The 20,303-nt window shown below is 40.0% G+C and overlaps 1 protein-coding gene across 5 annotated transcripts in view; it reads left to right on the forward strand.

Moving 5' to 3' along the window:
- Positions 1 to 20,303, forward strand: part of Cpne4 (copine 4) — a 592,536-nt gene that overhangs the window by 156,186 nt on the left and 416,047 nt on the right. For all 5 annotated transcript variants that reach the window (XM_008825090.2, XM_008825091.3, XM_029559677.1 and 2 more), the window contains exon 2: positions 1,265 to 1,445. In XM_008825090.2, coding sequence (XP_008823312.1) covers positions 1,265 to 1,445 — 181 coding nt within the window. The remainder of the gene's footprint in view (positions 1 to 1,264; positions 1,446 to 20,303) is intronic.

Here is a 20,303-nt window from a genome sequence, read left to right on the forward strand (position 1 = left end):
TACATGTGTCTGTGTGAGAACCTGAGGCACAGCCATCATCCCTTGAAGAAGGTGGCATGGTGTGCTTATTTGAACTGATAAGAAATAAGGACAAACTAAATACTGTGGAGGAAAGGAAGGAGATAGGGAAGAACTGTCTTCATTTCACAGAAGAGATTTCGCTGTGAGGCACCAATTCCAAGTAAGGTTCAGGAAGCCATTGCTGTTTTTCCTACTGAATCTACAAGGACATAGCATTCTATGAGAGTTTCATTCTTGAGAGACTCTTCCAGAGTCTTCATAAGCCTGTCCTCTTCAGAGGAGGTGGAGAGCATCAGTGGCCCTGACTGAACAATGCGAAGCTTTACTGTAAAAGGTGTTTGGTCAGGCTGGTGGACACCTGCTGTTTCCCTGAGTTCAGAATGAGAGGCTTCCCACTCATTGATCCTCCTTCTGATTCTGAGTCCTGATGTGACAGGTGGGACTAGAAGGAAAGGGGGCATTTGAGGAAGGAAATAATTTGCTGCAGCTGCCTTGGGGCTGGCTTGCTGAGGGCATCTTGGAAAGTGAGCCAGAGTTTAGGGGTGGGAAACTTGGATGACTTTCACAGATAGGTCAATAAATTCTTTGTTCCAATACACGGGAGGAGAGTTGGATTTTTAGGGAGTTCAAAAAATTTGAGGGGCCAGCAAGATGCCTCAGCAGGTAAAGGTACTTGCTGTGCATGCCTGGTCGGTTCCAAGACTTTCCTGGAAGTATAGAACCAACTCCATAAAATCGTCCTCTGACCTCACATACTCCATGCTACACATTTCCAGAGTCCCACATGCACACACCATATATCACACAAAAATTATAAAAGATGAATTGGGATGTGATTAAATTGATTAGCTCACAATATTTAAAAATTCGTATGTAGTGTGCTTAATATAGAACTGGATGTTTTTTAGTCTATTACACTAATTCATTAATTTTATTTCACAGACTAAAAATTTTACTATGCAAATCATACAGGAAAACAGTGTTCTTAGCCAAGTGTACCAGCATCTGTTTTGGAGGGTTTTTTGCGGGGAGGGGGTTGTTTATTTGTTACTTGTTTCACAGAAACAGTGCCAGTCTGTTAGAAAGTGAGATAATAAATACTTTCAAACATTCAAAACCGTGTATTGAACAATTTCCTGAATAGCGATTGGGAGGGAGGCTTCCTCCTTTAACGAATATCGCAGTGACAGGCACGTCTTTTTCTTTTTCCTTTTTTTTCATTTCTTTTTATTTCCTAACACAGAATGAAGAAGATGAGCAACATTTATGAGTCAGCTGCCAACACGCTGGGAATCTTTAACAGCCCCTGCCTGACCAAAGTCGAGCTGCGTGTGGCATGCAAAAGCATTTCTGACAGAGACGCTCTTTCCAAGCCAGACCCCTGTGTCATCCTCAAGATGCAGTCCCACGGGCAGTGGTTCGAGGTAGGCTTGTCCAAGGAGACAGACGGAAACCTGGCTGGATGACCGGTTCAGTTTTCTTTTTTGACATTTTCTGTCTTGAGCTAGTTTATTTTGAAAAGATAGAAAGTTCTAAAAAATAAATGGAATTGTGTTTCTGTTTATCTCATCATGATGTTCTGATATGGCTGTTTTAATACTGTGATGTCTTGACAATTCATGAGTCTGAAATTTTCTGGGTGTTTTTGTTAGTTACTAAAAAATAATTGTAAGATACTCTGTCTCACATCCAGTTGTTGACAAAGGTACCAGGTCAGAAAGACCTTGACCCAGAACCCAGGCTGGGTTGGGATGCTGTAAAAAGTTCCAGAACCAAGGCAGAATTCAGATTAGACTTATGAATAATTAGACTTCTGGGAATGGTAGTTCTGAGGAGGGAAGTGACTATTGGAATTAGTACAGTGTATGAGAGTTTTTGTACATTGAGAGAGGGGATTAGGAAGACTGGGATGAGCAAGCAGGTCCCGTGAAATCCCTGGGCTGTGGCCTGTAGTTGGGGGCTGAGCTGGGGTCTGGCAAGATTGGTTAGAATGAGGGCTTTTATCTAAGATTGGAGCCGTCCACTGAAGGAACATTGAGCCTGATGGTGGGAGAAGAGCCCACCCAGGAGCTGATCGCAGGTCTGTGGGGAAAGCACAAGTTCTGAGGAGTGCTGTGGACCTCAGAATCAGAGGTCTGAGAGAGCCATGTGGGAATACGCCCATAGTGTGTTCAGGAACCACCACTCCTTTCAAGTGTCATGGGGTTGATGGGGATGTATTGAATGTGTAACCTCAGTCTGGGTTGGTTGGGAACTGGAGAAAAATGAACCTGCTTATGAAAAATCACGAGTAGATTTAGCAGTGAAGAGATGAGCTGGTGTGGCAGACAGAAGTAGAGGAGATAAGAGCTGAGGGCCTAGATGCTCATAGTGCATTAAGTGGCTTTAGAAGGTGGTGACATGCTGAAAAACTCATGTGTGGACTAGCCACTCAGAATGTGTCTTAACACACACTCCTTGCTGAGCTAGGACATCACAGATCATGGGTGTGAATGGAATGGTGCTGTGACTCACTCTTCATAGAGCAGTGGTCCCCAGCTTGTTAAGAGATGACTTGGTATTTTATCGTTTATTTGGGGAAGGATTTGCTCTTTTTTTCCACTTAGACTCCAGCCTACAGCAACCCAATGAAGAGAAGCTGGAGGGAAAAGTGTGGGATTCTTTGCTTCTCCTAGCTGGCTTGGTCAGAAGCTTTGCTGACAAACGCTCATGTAGACATGACAACACCTGGGGAAGGCCAGAGATGACTGCCTTGAAGGGGACACATCATGCGATACTTATGGTTTGTAGTTTGTTTGTTGAGACAGGGGCTCCTTGTAGCCCATCTGGCTTGGAACTCACTATGTAAACCAGGCTAACCTCAATCTCACAGAATTACACCTGCCTCTGCCTCCCAAGTACTGAGATTAAAGGTGTTCCCTGCTGATATTTATGCTTTTGAGTGAAACTTGAACAAGGTTAGTTAGGTTTTATTGGACACGTATTAAGTGCTGTGTATAAAGTAACTAATGTAGCCTTCACAATAACTCTCTAATTCTTATGTGAGGAAGCTGAGATACAAAATGGTTAAGGATTTGCTCAATACTATTCTGCTTGTAAGTAGAAAATCCAATATTTAAACCCAGGCATTTCCAGAACCTGAGTTTTTGTGTGTGTGGTTTTTGTTTTTTGCTATTTTATACATACAGCGGGAACTGGCGCAGTATTGGTTGTCTGTGTGGAAATACTGAAGGTTGAGTGTTGCAGCTGGCTCTTTTGTTACTGATGTTGCTTATTAATGCATCAAAAACTGTATGTTGCATTTAGGAGCTGTTCTAAGTAAATATTACTTTTTTCTTCTTCACATTTAGAGAAAGCTAGCAGGCAGGAGCAGTGCACAGTAACTAGATTTATTTAAGGGCAGATTTCTCTGTGTCTACCTCCTAGAGAAGGTCGAGGTAGCTAGAGAGATTTCTCTCTTATAGGATCACAGAAATGAGAGAAAGGCCTCTTCTATTCAAGTGTTCCAGCTAGCTGTCTTAGTTCCTTAGTATCTTCCTTATGGGTCTCTGAAGGGTGAACTTATTTGCATAATGGGGAAGCTGTTGAATATCAGGGTTAGAATCAGGAAAGTAGGGTGAACTCACCTTTCAATGAGAACTTTAAAGTTTGGCAAAAGGAAGGTTCTATCAAGGGTACTCAGCCTTCTGACATTGCTGCATGATGTTGTGGTCTACCAATGTGTTGGGTCACATTCATAGCTATCTAGTGGCATGTAGTTCACAGGCTAATGTGCCTGCCTGCTAGCAGAATTCGCTGCGAGGATGGAAATGTTGTAAATCTGCTCTGTCCAATGTGTGGTAGTTGAGCACTTGGACAGAGGCTAGTGTAACTAAGAGCTAACTTCTGAATTACTTAATTTTAATTGATTTGTTTAAATCCGTTTGTAAACTTAAATAGCCTGTAGCCCCAGCTGACCTGGATCCAGTGTGATCCAAGGGCATTCTTGGTGGGGAGGAGAAGCAGCTTAAATTTGGATATGAGAAATGAAATTAAAATTGAGCATTTCTTTTTCATGACTGCTGAACTCTGTGTGTGTGTATGTTTTAAATGGAATTCCAACAGAGAACAGGCTCTGTCATGCCAGGACAAACAACTCAGGTTACTGCTATAATCATTACAACTACCTTCAGTTGGGCTTGCCAGACAAAGGGCACACATTTACTCTTTCGATTGGCCTGTTAGCAAGGAAAGAGAACATTGGACCTCTATAGTGGATCATAAAAGTGTATGCCTGGGGCTGGAGAGATGACTCAGAGGTTAAGAGCAGTGATTGTTCTTGCAGAAGACCCAGGTTCAATTCCCAGAACCCACATGGTGGCTAGGAACCATTTGTAATTCCAGTTCTAGGGGATCCAACCCCCTCTTCTGACCTCCGTGGGCATTGCATGACACAGGTGCACTTACACACATGCAGACAATACACTCATGAACAAAAAAATAAAAATAATAAAATATGTTTTTAAAAATTATATGCCTGATGTTTAGACTCAGATCTACCATCTGACCTGTACTGTTCATAGTATTAAGGGTCAATGACAGTGTGTTACCCTGACTTTGAAATACTGAAGGTCAATTGTTCTGAAATGTAAAATACATTGTTGATTTTTACACATCATCAGGGTTTAACATATATGTCTAAGGATGCAGAATTCAGAAGCAATGCTGTTTTTCTTCCAGAAATGTTTTCTCAGGTGAAAACTTTAATAAATCTTTCATAGTGGCCATATATTTTACTGACAGAAAGGAGAGAGGAAAAAAGTTACAACTTGGAAATCATTCCAAACAGAGTTTCAGACCATGCATAGTTTCCTTAATTTTGAGGCATACCCATTATTAGAATTTCTCCGGTACCTTCTGTTGGCCATACACCAGATGACAGTGTATGGTTAAGTGTAATATGACTTTGCTGCTTTTACACTGCCAAAGAACTGTGGAAATAACTTCTTCCTGTCTTCTGGTGACCGGTGATGTATTCATTGACTCCTGGAACTAAACGTTGTAACCAAGTGTGATAAGGAAAGCTTCTCAGAGAACTGAAAGGCAAAGACACTGTGACCTAAGGCTCTCCTTTTCATTCATACACATGCCTTCCTAGGCAGGGATGGACATTCTCCACGGAGCACAGCTAAGCTCATAATTATGTGACCCCTGGCCCAGATCCTAAGAATAGCAGAGAACTCAACATCATGGAGAAGCCCAAGTTGCACTGTAGACTTGGAAGATGTTGCTCCAATCACTGTTAATCCCGTTTTAATACATAATTACTGAGTTCTTTCATAGGATGCTTTGAGCAATTCTGAGGACTAATCACCCTTGGATCAATTCCATGTGAAAACATGTTTCACTGAATCATGGGCTTTGATAAATTGCTGGCAATAATTGTTAACAGTAATTAGCATGATTATATTTAGCACACCATTAGTGAACTCTAAGGTTACTATTTATGATGGTAATATATCCATATAGCCCTTTATATTCACAAGCTCCATTTACATATTTCATTTGCTTCCCATAACAACCTTGTGAAAAGGTATCAGATGTTGAAATCAACCATAATGCTTTCCTTGTGGTGCTCAATACACACTGTGGATATGTCCGTGTTGAGCAGTACTCACTCTGTCTTAAAGACAGAGGTTGGAAGCTTAGACGGACTTTAGAAAGAGAGCTTGAATTAGCTCTTGATTTAAATCTTATCTCTGAATGTGTGCTGGGCATATGAGCTTAAGGAGTCTAACCTACGTTATTATGGAATGACGTTGCAACATCAACCAGTCTTCTATTACTCAGCAGAAGCAGAGATGGAGAGACAGCTCCACACTGGTCCCTCAGCAGCCCGAGTTCTTTTCAGAGGCCTCTACTTAGGCAGACCCAGGATTCTTGGCTTCAATTAAGAAAATAATTTCAGGACAAACCACTGTAAAGCACAGTTGGAACTTTTTAAAAGGAATAAGCATAAGGGTTAAGAGGGAAGAGGTGGTTAGAAACAAAGTAGGCATACCCAAGAGCTTGTGTGTGTTTCTAGAAGAAGAGCTTCACTTCATTGTCTTTACAGTTACCTGCATATACCATTTGGGTGGGTTTTGAAGCTATTGTTTTCAAAGGGTCACTGAGGAACTAAATGAGATCAAAGGGGCACCTGACAGGGTTATGATTGATATGGTAAAACTCTAGATCATAGGGCTGCAGAGAAGTTTGGATATTCTCACTGTGAGCAAAGTAAACAGTCTTGATTGAGAGAGTCCAAGATGTCTGGGAGAGGGATGAGTTCATATACTATTCAGGCCCTAAGCCTGGGTCATTGCTATTTCAACATAAAATATCTATATATGAAAAGGATGTCGTCCGTACTGGCAGCCTTCACAGAAAATGTTAATGGTGCTGGAATTCTTGATTCTCGGCTAGTGAGAGATCTCAATCAGACCCATGGCTGAGGGACTCCCTTTTCCTTCCCAAATCCCCATGTTTCCTATCATTCTCTCCTGCCTCTGTTCCTCAATTTCCCATTTCCTTTTCTCCTTCTCTACTCCAACATCCAGATGAAGGGTTTGGTCACCATATGATCTAGCTGTCAACAGCATGGAAGGGAGCATATGTGTCCATGTGTGTCCCTGAGAAGTGGGTTGTGAACTTTTTTAACAATTTGTTTTTGGATAGTGGGATCAGGGGTGAACTCCCGGAGCCTCTTCCTTTCATGCTTAGGATAGTATTGAGCCATGACCCTTGTGTGTGTGTGCGTGTGTGTGTGTGTGTGTGTGTGTGTGTGTGTGTGTGTGTGTGTGGGAGAGAGTTAAACAGTGTGTGTCTTCTCAATTACTCTCTGTGTTAGGTAGCCTCAATTGTTAATTGGACACACTTGGGAAGAGGGGACCTCAAATGAGACATCGCCTCCATTGGACTGGCCTGTGGCTATGTCTGCAAGACATTTTCTTTGAGGGGAGATTTTTTTGAGACAGGGTCTCCCTGTAGCCCCAGCTGTCCTGGAACTCACTATGTAGACCACTAGGCTGTGACCTTGAACTCACAGAGATCCACCTGCCTCTGCCTTCCAGGTGCACTTCACTTTATGAGACAGGATCTCTTACTAAACCCAGATCTCACTAACTGACTAAACTGGCTGGCCAATGAGTCTCAAGATTCCCAGTATTCTCCTGCCTCCACCTCCCAGCACTGGGATTTCAAGTGTGGAGATTACAGTCATACACTATCATGCTTGCCTTCTCATGTGGGTGCTGGGGATCCAAACTCAGGTCCTCATGTTTGTGCAGCAAACATTAGACTCACTGAGCCACCTCCCTAGTCCTTAAAATAGTGGCTTTACTTTTATTGGAGACATCCAAGATTTTTTTGCTTTCCAAGTCTAAAAATTTTATGAAAATGGATTAGGAAATATGAATATTATGGTCATATATGCCTAAAATAGCCATCTACAGGTGTTACTACATTATATATGTATACATACAGATTATCATCTATCTATCATCTATCTATCTATCTATCTATCTAATCTATCTAATCATTTATCATCTATCTATCGTCTATCTATCTACCTATCATCTATCTATCTATCTATCTATCTAATCTATCTAATCATTTATCATCTATCTATCATCTATCTATCTGTCATCTATCTATCATCTATCTATCTATCTATATCTATCTATCATCTATCTAATCATTTATCATCTATCTATCATCTATCTATCTACCTATCATCTATCTATCTATCTACTATCATCTATCTATCTATCATCATCTGTAATCTCTATAGGTAATTCATCAATTATCACCATATATCCATTCCATTATTTCATTTTCTCATCTATCTATCTATCTATCTATCTATCTATCTATCTATCTATCTACCTACCTATCTATGGGGGTGTCTGTGAACATGCATGCTCTTTCTAATCAGAAGTACTCTATGCTATGGGCTTGCTGTGTGACTTTCCTTGGAGAGCTATGAACAAACATCTGTTCATCTCAGACAAGGACCTGACAGTATACTAACAAACAATGGTCCCCCTATCTACCTCAGTGAACTAATGAGGTCACTGGAGTTGCTTACAGGAACATGGGGGCCTCAAAGTCAGATGTATGCCAAAAACCCACCCCACTGTGGTGATGAGTCAGAAAAGCCACATCCTTGGAACTTGGTGAGCAACTTGCACCCACTTCCAGCAGTTGCCTCTTTGATGCTTTTATAGCCTCGGGGATGGGTCTTATGAACCTATGACTTTCTGAACATCCGGAGTCTTATAAACCATCCTCCTCTTCTCAGGAGAGAATGGATTAATTCAAAGGAAAGAATGGCACAACAAGACTTTACCAGCCAGGTAAGAGAACTGAGGCATGGGCAAACTTGTGAAGGTACCCAAAGCCACACAAATTAGAAAGAGCAAAGCTGGAACCCAGCTGTTTCTAAAGCCTGCTTTCTCCTCACTTTCCTAGAGGCTGCAAACTTGAAACAGGTACCAGTGCTTCCCCTCACCTTGCAAACATGTTCTGTCTATTTTTGGCTGTGTTCAAATAAGTTTAGTATTGGTTGCCAATATTTAAAAAGACTAGAAGGTATTTCATAAACCTCTGTACTTCAAGTAGCTAGAAAATCTGGCAAGCTGAATCCGTTAGTCTTTTGACAACCAGGCAACTGTAGTTAGTTAACAGAATGTGTCTTTGGACTTCTGCCCACCAGCCAGCTGACATCACACAGGTGTCCTTCCCAAGTGGGCCTTGGAGGCCTGTGCACTGGGAATGTACTCCTGGCTCGACTTCTGAGAAACATTTAACCTCTCAGTTATGGGCACAGACAAGAGCTGAAGAATGAAAATTAAGTCATTTAAAGTATCCCCCTGGATATCACAGACAAGCTCCTTTCTTAAAAGATTTTCTGTTCACACTTTGTTGACTTGCAGCGTTTGGGTGGCTAACGCCTAGCATGACAGATGATAAAAAAAATGACAGTTTTCTTCAGTTGTTCACAAAGTTTCCACTGTGGCTCTGCGTGAATTCCCACTTGGGAAAACTTTGATGTTGCTTTCCACCTCCCCCTTAACACATCCTTAGTAAGAATAATGCCCCCCTTTTTTTTTTTAAAAAAAAGGAAGTTGTTTTAGTGATATTAGAACACTTACCCTGAAGTTTGAATAAGAACAAACAACAGGAAACAAAATGAAATTTCTCCTCTCTGTTGGCCAAGGTCATGTTCCTGTGACAAGAGACTGACAGATCCATAGTGTTCAATCTGTCAATGATGCACTTGGACATAGGAAAGAAATATTACCAAGATGTAGAGTATGTGACTCATTCGCTTTTTAGTAGTTACAATCTAAAAAATTGTTAATGTCTTGATATATGACATCATCAGACTCACACAAGATGGGATACATGGGTTAAAGTGATGGGGAAATAGTATTTGAGTTAAATTCTATGTTGGGAGCCCATGTTCCTCTATATCCTAAAGATAATGTATCAGCAGCAAATGTATGCTGTTCGCCCTCCAACATCTCTTGAAAACTGAAACAAAATAATTCCTTGTCTGCAGGCAGGAGGGTAGAGGTCAACCCAGAGTAATGTCTGTGACACCAAAGCTGTGACCATGTCACTGATTTTGCACCCCACTGTCCACCCTAGGGCATGGCATTATGCTTGAAATTCAGTGGCTAGATGGGTACCATTTCTCGTTTCTCTGTATCACTTTCAAAGATGCTTGGAATTTCAGCGGTATATGGCTTGATAAAAGAGTTCACTCTTGTTAGAAGTGTTTTGCTTAAGTATTGGTATGCTATCTGTGCACAAAGCAGTTGTGACTGTTGAGTGTGGACTTTCAAGGACATGCTGCTCTTACTTGGGAGAGCAAGAGCTCAGCCCAGAACTCACTTGATTTACCCCTTCACATGGAAATGGGAATGTTGGTTCCTAAGAAACAGGTTTAAAATTATCCTAAGGATAATTTTATTTATTTATTATTTATTTATCATTTATTTATTATTTTTGTTTTATATTTGTGTGTATATGTGTGTGTATGTGTATGTGTGTGTGCACACTGTGTATACCAGTGCCTGCAGAGGCCAAAAGAGGGCATTGGTTCCCCTGGAACTGTAGTTGTAGGTGGTTTTGAGATTCCTAACGTAGGTGCTGGGAATGGAACTTGGGTACATTGGAAGAGCAACAAGCGCTCTTAACTGCTGAGTCATCTCACCAGACCTCCCCATCATTCACAATGAACACTAGTCCCTCAAGGGTTTCCACATTGTGCCTGGATGTAATTGTGTAATTGTGCTGATCATTTGAAAAATGGAATTACACGGTGAGGAGAGGACTTAAGGAACACCTGCGATTTATAGTCTGTTATCTCTAACTTGAATCACCTCAAGATCTCAAAAGTTGTGTTTTCAGTGCCTCTCCTGAAACTTTTCTTTGTAATTTCATGTTACATTCATTTTGCTGCAAATGAAATGGTTCCCTTCTTCATGGCTGAATAATACTCAGTTAATGGGAGGTCCAAGAGACTCCAAAATCAACATAGTCTACTGCCATTGTTCTTGGTTGCCTGCCAGAAAAATGAAGACAAGTTCCTCCAGAGGTCCACAACTGGTCAAAATGCAGAGAATAAATGAGTATGGTGAACCCTGCCCCACTGGGATATCTGTAACATAAACCTTACACCTAAGACTCAGGGAATATCACCAAAGATGGGGAAGAAAGACTGTAAGAGCCTGAAGACTGGGTCAGCTATGGCGAGATACTGTCTTCTGGGCATGACAGGAATGTTACAGCCCATGAACTCTCGACAGTGTGTGCCTGCACAAGACTTGCAAACACCACACCAGTGAACATGTGAAAAGAGATGGAGAAAACTTTCATAAGTTCATAAGCAGTCAGTGAAGGGAGTATGACAGACTGTCCTAGATGAAGAGCTGTAAGTAGCCAATGGCTGCTGAGGGAGGAAGAACCAGTTTCTATGGGGACAAGCCCCCAATCCTAAGTGGTCAACCATAAACACTTGTACTTGTGGGCTGCACTAATTGGACACAATAGGTTTTGTACATGGGCATATTACATATACTATATATGTATATATAAGTATGTACATGTGCATATATATATATATATAACAACAATTTTAAAAGAAGAGGCTATGATTTGAGAGGCAGAAGTGGGTGAATACCAAAGTAGTTAGAGGGGGAAATGGAGAGATAAAAATGATGTAAATACAGTGTACTCATGTATGAAATTTCTCAAAAAAATTTAAAAAGAGTATAACCATATATTCATTTTTCCTTTCCCTCTGACACTCAGCTTGGCTTTATCTCTAAGCTACTGTAAAAAATACTGCAACAAGCACTAATGTTCAGATTTTAAAAAATCAAACTTTCCTTTGTAATTTCAGTCTGCTGCATTTTTAAATAAATGAAAATGGTTATTAATGTTACATTAATAATGATTGTTAATTACATTGAGAGTAAAATCATTTCTGTAAAAAGCCAATCTTACCTTTGCAACTTTAATCTGTTTTGTCTTTAAATTTATGATAATGGTGATTTGTCAATAATGTTATATTAATAATGATTTATTGATCAAATAAATTCAGACCTCTAAAGGTCTATTGAGTCAAATTTGTGTCCCTAAACATCCTTCTGTGTGGGTCCATCCACTGAAGCCTGGTCAATCTATCAGGAATCATGCCCTTAAAAGAGATGGACTGTCCCCTTCCCAGCACCTATTGGTTTCCAGTAGTTCCCCATCTAGGGTTGGAGTTTCTTACCCAGTTCTCCACTTCTATTCTGGAATTTTGTCTGGCTTGAGCTTACGTGGGACTTGCTCATGCTGTCACCATTTCTGAGTATTCATATGTGTAACATAACTTCCCAGCTATTTGGAAAACTGTTTCCTTGTGGTCATCCACCATCCCTGGCACTTGCAATCTTTCTGCTCTCATTTCCACAATGATCCCTGAGCCTTGGGAGACAGGAGTTTGATATAGATGTCTTAGTCAGAGATAAGCACTCTGCAGCCTCTCATTCTCTGCACGTTGGCCAATCATAGGTCTCTGTGTTAATCGCCATCTGCTGCATGAGGAAGTTTCTCTGGCGAGAGTTGAGGGATGCATTAATCTATGGGTGTAACAATAAGCCGTCAGGGGTCGCTGATACTTTGTTGTGTTTATAGTACACTTTTTACTCGTTTGTTTGCGAACGGATACATAGATGTTTCCATGTCTTGAGAGTTGAGTATGCAGAGTGAACACAGGATTGCAGAGCCTCCTTCTACATCTTGAGCTCAGTTCTTTTGAAATTATAGCCAGAAGTGGGGCTTCTGGATCATATAGTTATTCTATTTTTTTAAGCCCCACATTATTTTTGTTTGTTTGTTTGTTTTGTTTGTTTTGAGACAGGATTTTCCTGTAGCTCCAGCAGGTCTGGAACTCTGTATGGAGACCAGGCTCACCTAGATCTCCTAGAGAGCCTGCCTCTGCCTTCTGAGTGCTGGGATTAAAAGCGTGCATCGCTACATCCAGCTGAAATTCCATATTCTTTTCCATAGTGGTTGCAGCATTCTCCAGACCCAAGAGTAGTGTGCATGTTCCTCCACAACTTATCAGCAGTTATTATGATTTTTTTCATAATAGTCATCCTGACAGGTGTGATGAGATGTCTCACTTCATCTTTGAGTTGCATCTCCTCATGATTAGTGATATTAAATTCCTTTTCATATGTCCATTGGCCATTTTTATATCATCTTTGGAAAAATGTCAATTCAGGCACATTGCTTATTTTTTAATCAAATTATTTGTTTTGCTACAAGGTTTAGGAATTTCTAATGTATTTTAGAAATTAATTTCTTTAGGATAAATGTCATGCAAATATTTGCTTCCATTCTGTAGGTCATCTTTTCACTGTACTGTTTTCTTTGCTATATAAAAGCTTTCTAGTTTGACATGTGGGGGACACAAATTTGACTCTATAGGTCTCTCTCTCTCTCTCTCTCTCTCTCTCTCTATATATATATATATATATAGCAGAGCACATGAAATTAAGTGGGGGTAGTAAGGGGGTTGCAGATAAGATGATTGTATAAAATCCACAAAAATTCAATAAAAAAAGGAAAAAAGCTTTTTAGTTTGAAATAATCCTGCTGTTTGCTTTACCTTGATTGCCAGTGCTATTAACATTACAACCAAAGCAGATCCCTAGCAAGGTTACTGTCAAGAAGCTTTTCTGCTGTTATTCTAGAAACTTTAGTTTCTGGTCTTATGTTTAAGTCTTTAATGTATTGTGAGTTTATTTTTGTTACGGTGTAAAATAAGGACCTAATTTCATTCCACCTTCAAATGTCCAGTTTCCCCAACATCATTTGTTGACAAATATATTTACCATTCTTTCTCCACTGTATATTGTTAGCCCCTTGTCAAAATCAGCTAACCAACACATGTACTTATGTAGCACCACATTTGAAAACACTGAATTTCAAATTATGTTTCAACTGAGGTATTATAGTACAAGAAATTCCAAGTTACATTAATAAAGTATCACATTAAACTATCAAGCATATTGGGATCCTGTATGAGATTTTGGGTTTAAAAGCAGGTGGGTAAATATAGTTCTGTTCCTAAAAAGCACTGAGTCCTCAGAAAAAGTATACCAGAAGAGCTATAAACTCTGAGCAGGTCTGCCTCAGAAGTCAGCAAAACTATTTGTGGCATGGACTGCCGGACTTCAGTTTGACCTGAAATCCTCTTTCCAGACAACTAAGGGTGTTCTCACAGCTGCCTTGCCTGGTCTGAGGGTAGCATAGAATGAGGCAGAGGTTCACCACAGTTCACTGTGTGACCATGGGAACAGCCCTTATTATGTCTGAGCTTCTTGTACTACCGCATCTCTAAAGGGCTGTGAAAATTGACTGTCTGGCAGGCAGAATAATGAGGGGTTGGAAATACAGAGTCTGAAAATCCGACTGCTTCCGTTATCTGTATGGCCTTATGCAGAGTCCTCCATTTCTCTGCACCTGCATTTTGTCGTCTATACAATGAAAGAAATAATGAGGTTTATTTTGAGGATGGAAAGATATGGTGCTTAAGAATTGCTTAACATAGTACTTGGTGTATACTAAACACTTGATAAATATTAAATGCTATTCTGTTTAATGGATATAATGCATGCAAAACTAATATGCTCAACACATCACTTAGCATTCGGTGTATGGAAATATTTATCATGTAATGCCCACAATCCAGGTATGTTTAATGACAGAGACAAGTTTTTGGTCTGCTGCCCAGCCCAAGTATTCTTGGTCCTGCTGTTTGTATAAAAGACCTTTCAATAAGAAATTTTAGCAGGTCTGAAAGTTCCTACCACATGTTTGGCTAACCACTTGATTGATCTGTTTGGGCTCCCTGCTGGGGAATTATCTATCTCTCCTTATCCCTTCCACTCTCTGCATTTTGAAGATGAATAGCCATGGAGTGAGTTCATTCCACTCGTTCCTGTTCTCTAATCTGTAAGCTCGGAATCTCAGAGAGGCCACACTGATAACCTCCCTTCCCGTTTTTGCTTCTGTGCTAATGTAGGCCTCTACTGTTTGGCAGACTTTGAAGTGACAAGAACATGTCTCGTCTCCTGGAAACCCCTGATGTTCTTGGGGGTCAGTTTATAGGCTAATTAAATATTTTATCTTGACTGGAGCTCAGAAATCTTCAACTCTCTATCTTGGATCCTACTTTTAAATGTTTGATTTTTCCAGAGCATCCTCTCATCTGAGAATTTAGTCCTAGATATTTTCTTCTTGAGTGCATACACAGTTCTTGTTGAATGATCACAGTCTGGAACTGTGTATCGAAGGAAGATCTGACATCCTTTTCCTCCACTTTGGTCAGAGTTGGCCCTTTAAAACCAGTTTAGGAGAAAGGTAGATGTGTTGTAGAGGAACTTATTCTAGCCTTTATCTACTGAATATTTCATTTATCCAGTTTCCTCTAGTTACTACCATTATGTAATAAGTACCCTGAAATAAAGCAACATGAATCAGCTCATTGCTTCTCTATGAGGACGTCAGATAGGGCACAGTTGGTATGGTTTATTTGTTTTACAATGCCTGGAACTTCATTTGGGAAGACTAGAAGGTCTAGACCTTCTAGTTAATGAGTTAATGAGCTAATGGCCAGCATTTTGAACTGCCTGAAGGTGTCCTCCTATATAACATGCTAGGACTAACATGTAGACTTCCATTCATGACAGTCCCAGGATAAGGACAAAGACCCTCATTTTAATGGCAAGTGTCAACATTTTGCCACATGATTAAGCCTGGATTATACTTGGAAACATTAGTTATCTAAGAACTCCACCTTCTTATCATGTGATACATGATTACCTTGAAGCACAGGTAGGTAGATCTATTTCTATTTAGAGAGCTCTCTTGGAACCTGGAAAGATGCAGTGTATATTTGTGAACAAACACACTTTCTACTCTGAATATCCAACTTAGGAAATGCATAGCCTCAAGACATACAACAGGAAGGGAACATGAATTGCACCCTCTCTTCTGGTTTTGAACACCAGTTTGAGGAAAGTACACATACATATTATCACCACTGGATAGAGTAATGAATAAGAAAAACAAACATAATTTACATCTGGATAGTTCATTCACAGTTTTTTTCCTCATCAATTCCTCATAGCAGTACATCAAGGCCTAGTACTGTAATTTCCATCATCCAGCCAGCCAAAGAACTGAGACTTAGTGATTCCCTGATAGCCACTCTAAGAGTGTATGGTCAGTGTAGGTGGCACCTGCTCTCTAAAATCTTCTGATTTCAGTTTCCTTGGTCACACCAGAAGCCCTCCCCTGCTGGTCCCTACTTTGCCAAGTCCCAACTCCTTGCTAGGGATCGCTATGCCAATGGCTATGGGGACCACAAGTCTAAATATGGTGCCATCCATCTCTTTGATAATCTGTCTTTTTCTTGACTGCTACAAATCTACCATATTGAGACTTAAAAAACTACATTTCATAATCCCAACACATTTTTTTACAACAATTTAGAGGCACAAAGCACTTCATCCCATGGGCGATCCCTGATTCCCCCAGCAGTCCTGAGAGTGTATGAGTAAGCGATTCATTTTTGTTTCATTCAGAAAACCTTTACTGACTTCCTGTCAGATCCCAGGCACTTTCTCAGAGCTGGAGATACAGTGAGGAACAACATGGTCTCAGCCTTTGTGCTAGTGAGAATAGAGAGTAAGCTATAAAGTTCTAATCTATTATCAGAGAATGGTAAGTGGTACATTGTAAACCCTAGTACGATGTTAAATGAAAGAAGGAAGAGGGTGGTTGACACAGAGAAACACTGTGGGTGAGAAGCAGGTCATCTCCAGACTGGAGTTGTATCAATAACTCTATGGAGAACATACTTTTAATGTTGGAAAAATATGCCATACTGGTACAGTGCCACCCTGGCATGTATGACCTATATTTGAGTGCTGTTATTTACTAGGTGTAAGATCTTGTATAAATAAGTTACTTCCCTTTTATCATTTGTAAATGGAGATAGTAATATATATTTTTAAGTTGTGATAATTAATCACACTGTAGTGCCAGACTCAAGCCATTGCATAGCAGTTACCCATCAATATTATTAAATATACTTATATGCAGATGGAAATCTTTCTTAGAAGTGTTCTGACAAGGAATATATTCCTTTTTTAAACTTTAGGAATTACCCAATTCTAGTGTAACAAATAGACGCTTCCCCCCAGTCGTAGAATGCATTATTACGTGTTGTTTTTAGTTACTCTTTAATTGCCGTGTCCAAATACCCAAAGGAAGAACAACTTAAGGGAAAGATTGTTTTCTTTGGCTCATGGCTTCAGAGGGTTCAGCTCCTGGTCACTCGATTCCTTATCTCTGACCCCGTTGTGAAGCACAATGTAACGGCAACGAGAGTATGTGATGGAGGAGCTTTTTCATGGTGGCCAGGAAGGAGAAAAAAGGAAGATTCCAGGGCAAGATGCAGGCACCAGGATTCACCACCAGTGTCCTACTTTGCCCTGATAGGCCTGCCTTCTATCTTTTATTACCTTCCCAAATGCCACCATATTATGAATCTATCAAGCGATGAATCTATTGATTAACCTATTGATCTAAATGTTTCTTGGAACATGTTCCTGGGCACATGTCCAGTTGTGCTTTACTAATCTATGCATGTCTCAGTCCAGTCAAGTTGACAATCCAGGCTTAATCTTTATATGTGGTTTGACATGATTTGAGCTCACTTACGTGATCCTAACTGATTTTTCCTTTTTCTAAAACTTTTTAAAATAGTAATAAATATTAATTATTAATATCATAATATAAGATGCCTCATATTATAATAAACTTCTAATGAACTGAAACCCTATGAATCCATATAGTAATTACAATGTGTGTGAGTTAACATGAGTGGTGTGGGTTGGGTATGTGTGTGTGTTAGAGCTGAAGAATGAATCCAAACATTTCTAGGTTGTCATCTTTAATTCTGAAGGATTGCTGTACTTGATGCTGTGTGTTATTTAAAGAGGAGAAGAGAAATTGATTTAATAACCTGTCACATTATACAACACAAGAAGAAGTTGAGAAGAAAAAGCACTCTGGTATTCTTAGTGGGAAGAAAAATATTGTGACAGCTCCATGAAGAAATCCTTGTGTAGAGAACTGGTAGAGATCATGGTGATGAGTATGGATAGGGGAAATATATTGCTTCCATGTGGGCCACTACACCATAATACAGAGCTCCACCTTGCGGGTGGCTGGTTTTCTCATACGTAAGAAAAGGAAACCGAAAGCCCAATTGTTCTATGCATTCTCTTGTTTCTTGAAAATAATTTATTCCATCATCATTTCCTCTGGAGGCTTTTAAGTTATTTTGTTTAACTGATGTGGGACAGAAACGTGATAAAACATTATAATAATATCTTTTGTAGAGTTTCCCCCGAAGAGTCTAATATGTAAGTTTAAACTCTGTCATCTTAGACAATCCACTTTCTTCTCGACTGAATAAGGGCATTCAAGACTTGTTCATGCCTTTCAGCTAAAGAATACACCCATTGTAGAATAAGTTGGGTCTATTGCTCATTGATATAGGAAAGATAAAGCTTATGGGAAACTACAAGCCATGTTAATAAGAGAGATTAGAAGAGCTTACAGAATTGCCATTAGGTGTTTGGGGGAGGGTTTAAGGTCAGGGAACCTTATTTTGATTTTGGATGGGATAGTGCCAGGAAGCCAGAACGAGTTTATGAGCAAATTCCTTAATAAACATTATCAATTTGGGGAGAATAGACCAGGGCTCAAGATAAAGAAATAGACATTATCACTCCTCTTAACGAGGATAGGGAGCTGACTGGACATGTTTGTGGTTATGTCTTTGATTCAGGCGTGATTATGAAGTAGGTTAGTTTTTGTCTTGCTCCATCATGGGCACAAAATGACCTTGTCTTGTGTTGTTGGTGCTCTCTGAAAATCTTTGTTTGACAGAACAGGAAAGCTAAGCTTTGGGTACCAGACCAGCTCCAAGCAGCATGGGACAGGTAGACAACCTAGTCAGCTCTAACATGCCGTGACTGCTTTTCTCCTGCCCGGAGTAAAACCAGAAGTTAAGCTGTTAAAACTTCTAAAATACCTTAACAATGGGCTAAAGTGTTGACTAAGCATAAAATGAGAAAAAAATCAATTGTAACAAATCTTCTGTCTAAAATGACCTTTTACTTCCCAGCTTTTTATTTATTATCCCAAAAAGCAATTATTTATGATGCTCAAAATAGGAATATTCTATACATTTAGATTTTTTCTTTTATTTAAAACCAAATCTTCCTTCGATTTTTTCTCTATCTGCCTGATCATTTAGAGGGAAAATTCTCACAAATTGTTTGGAAGAGACTCAGGTTTCTTCTCAATTCAATTGGTAGCTTTTAAAAATTAAATTTCTTGGTTCATATGCAGGGAATTCAATATGATACCATAGAATGCATATAGATATAAAAAGGTAACTACAATGTGAGGCAATTAACATATCCATGATATTACAAAGTAGCCGCCCCCCCCCTTTGTTTTGGTGGAAAGAGCTGTTAAAATCTGTTTATTTCACCAAATCCCAAATACATTATAATTTTATCACCCAGGGTACTTGTGATGTACTTTAATTACATTTCTAGACTTATTCATCTAATACTCCTATGGACCATTTTATATTCTTCGACCCCCCAAAAAATAAGAATATGTGTTTCTGCCAGGGATCTGGCCAGGACAATGCCTCAGTTGTCCTCCAGGTGGGCCCGGCAGCTTCATTTCTCTTGCGTTTCCTTTCTTAAGCCAAGTTCCAGTTATTTGTGTTGTAGGGAAAGCTATCATTTTCATACCTCCTGTCTTCCAAAGCATCAGCTGGTCATTGATGATTATTGAATACCTGCTATATGTCATGAACCCTTCTTGTCACTTGATTCAAGAATGAAGAATTATATTCCTCAGGAGACAGATGTGTGCGAATCAAAATGTGCCTTGCAAATTTGGATGGGGGAGTCAGGGGACGGTACATTGCATTCTAGAATAGGAAGGCTCTGTTGAGAAGATATCACCTTGGCTTGATCTTTGGTGCTGAGTCTGCCGGGGATACAAGACAGGAAATAACACTGCTTAAAAAGGGAAACTTAGGCTTTGTACAAAAGCTCTGTTGAGAAGTATCACCTGGGCTTGATCTTTAGTGCTGAGTCTGCCAGGTAAATTTGGATGGGGGAGTCAGGGGAAGGTACATTGCATTCTAGAATAGGAAGACTCTGTTGAGAAGTATCACCTGGGCTTGATCTTTAGTGCTGAGTCTGCCAGGGAGACAAGACAGGAAATAACAGTGCTTAAAAAGGGAAACTTAGGCTTTGTACAAAACTCTGACCTCAAGAAAGAAAGAACGCTATAACCTTATTAACTCAGTGATGAATGGTTTTGACAGGACTGTAGGAAGGGACCAACATCTTCTTGGCTAGGGCCTTAGTTATGCCTTACCCACAGAAGAGAGATTCTCTGCTATTTTTAAAGACTTTGAGAAGAAGAGGGCTCACCTATCCTAGGGAGCCTGATGATTTTGAGCCACCCAGTCTGTTTAGCACAGATGGTTCTGAGCCTATCTCAGTGGGGAGAGGAAGGGACTTTCTAGGAGGGAGTGCAGCTTTTGACTGTTTGGTCCTTTGAATAGAGAATAACTCTGTCTCCTATGGAGG

This window comes from Nannospalax galili, unplaced genomic scaffold (assembly GCF_000622305.1).
Source record: "Nannospalax galili isolate Female #2095 unplaced genomic scaffold, S.galili_v1.0 scaffold369, whole genome shotgun sequence".
Taxonomy (NCBI): domain Eukaryota; kingdom Metazoa; phylum Chordata; class Mammalia; order Rodentia; family Spalacidae; genus Nannospalax; species Nannospalax galili.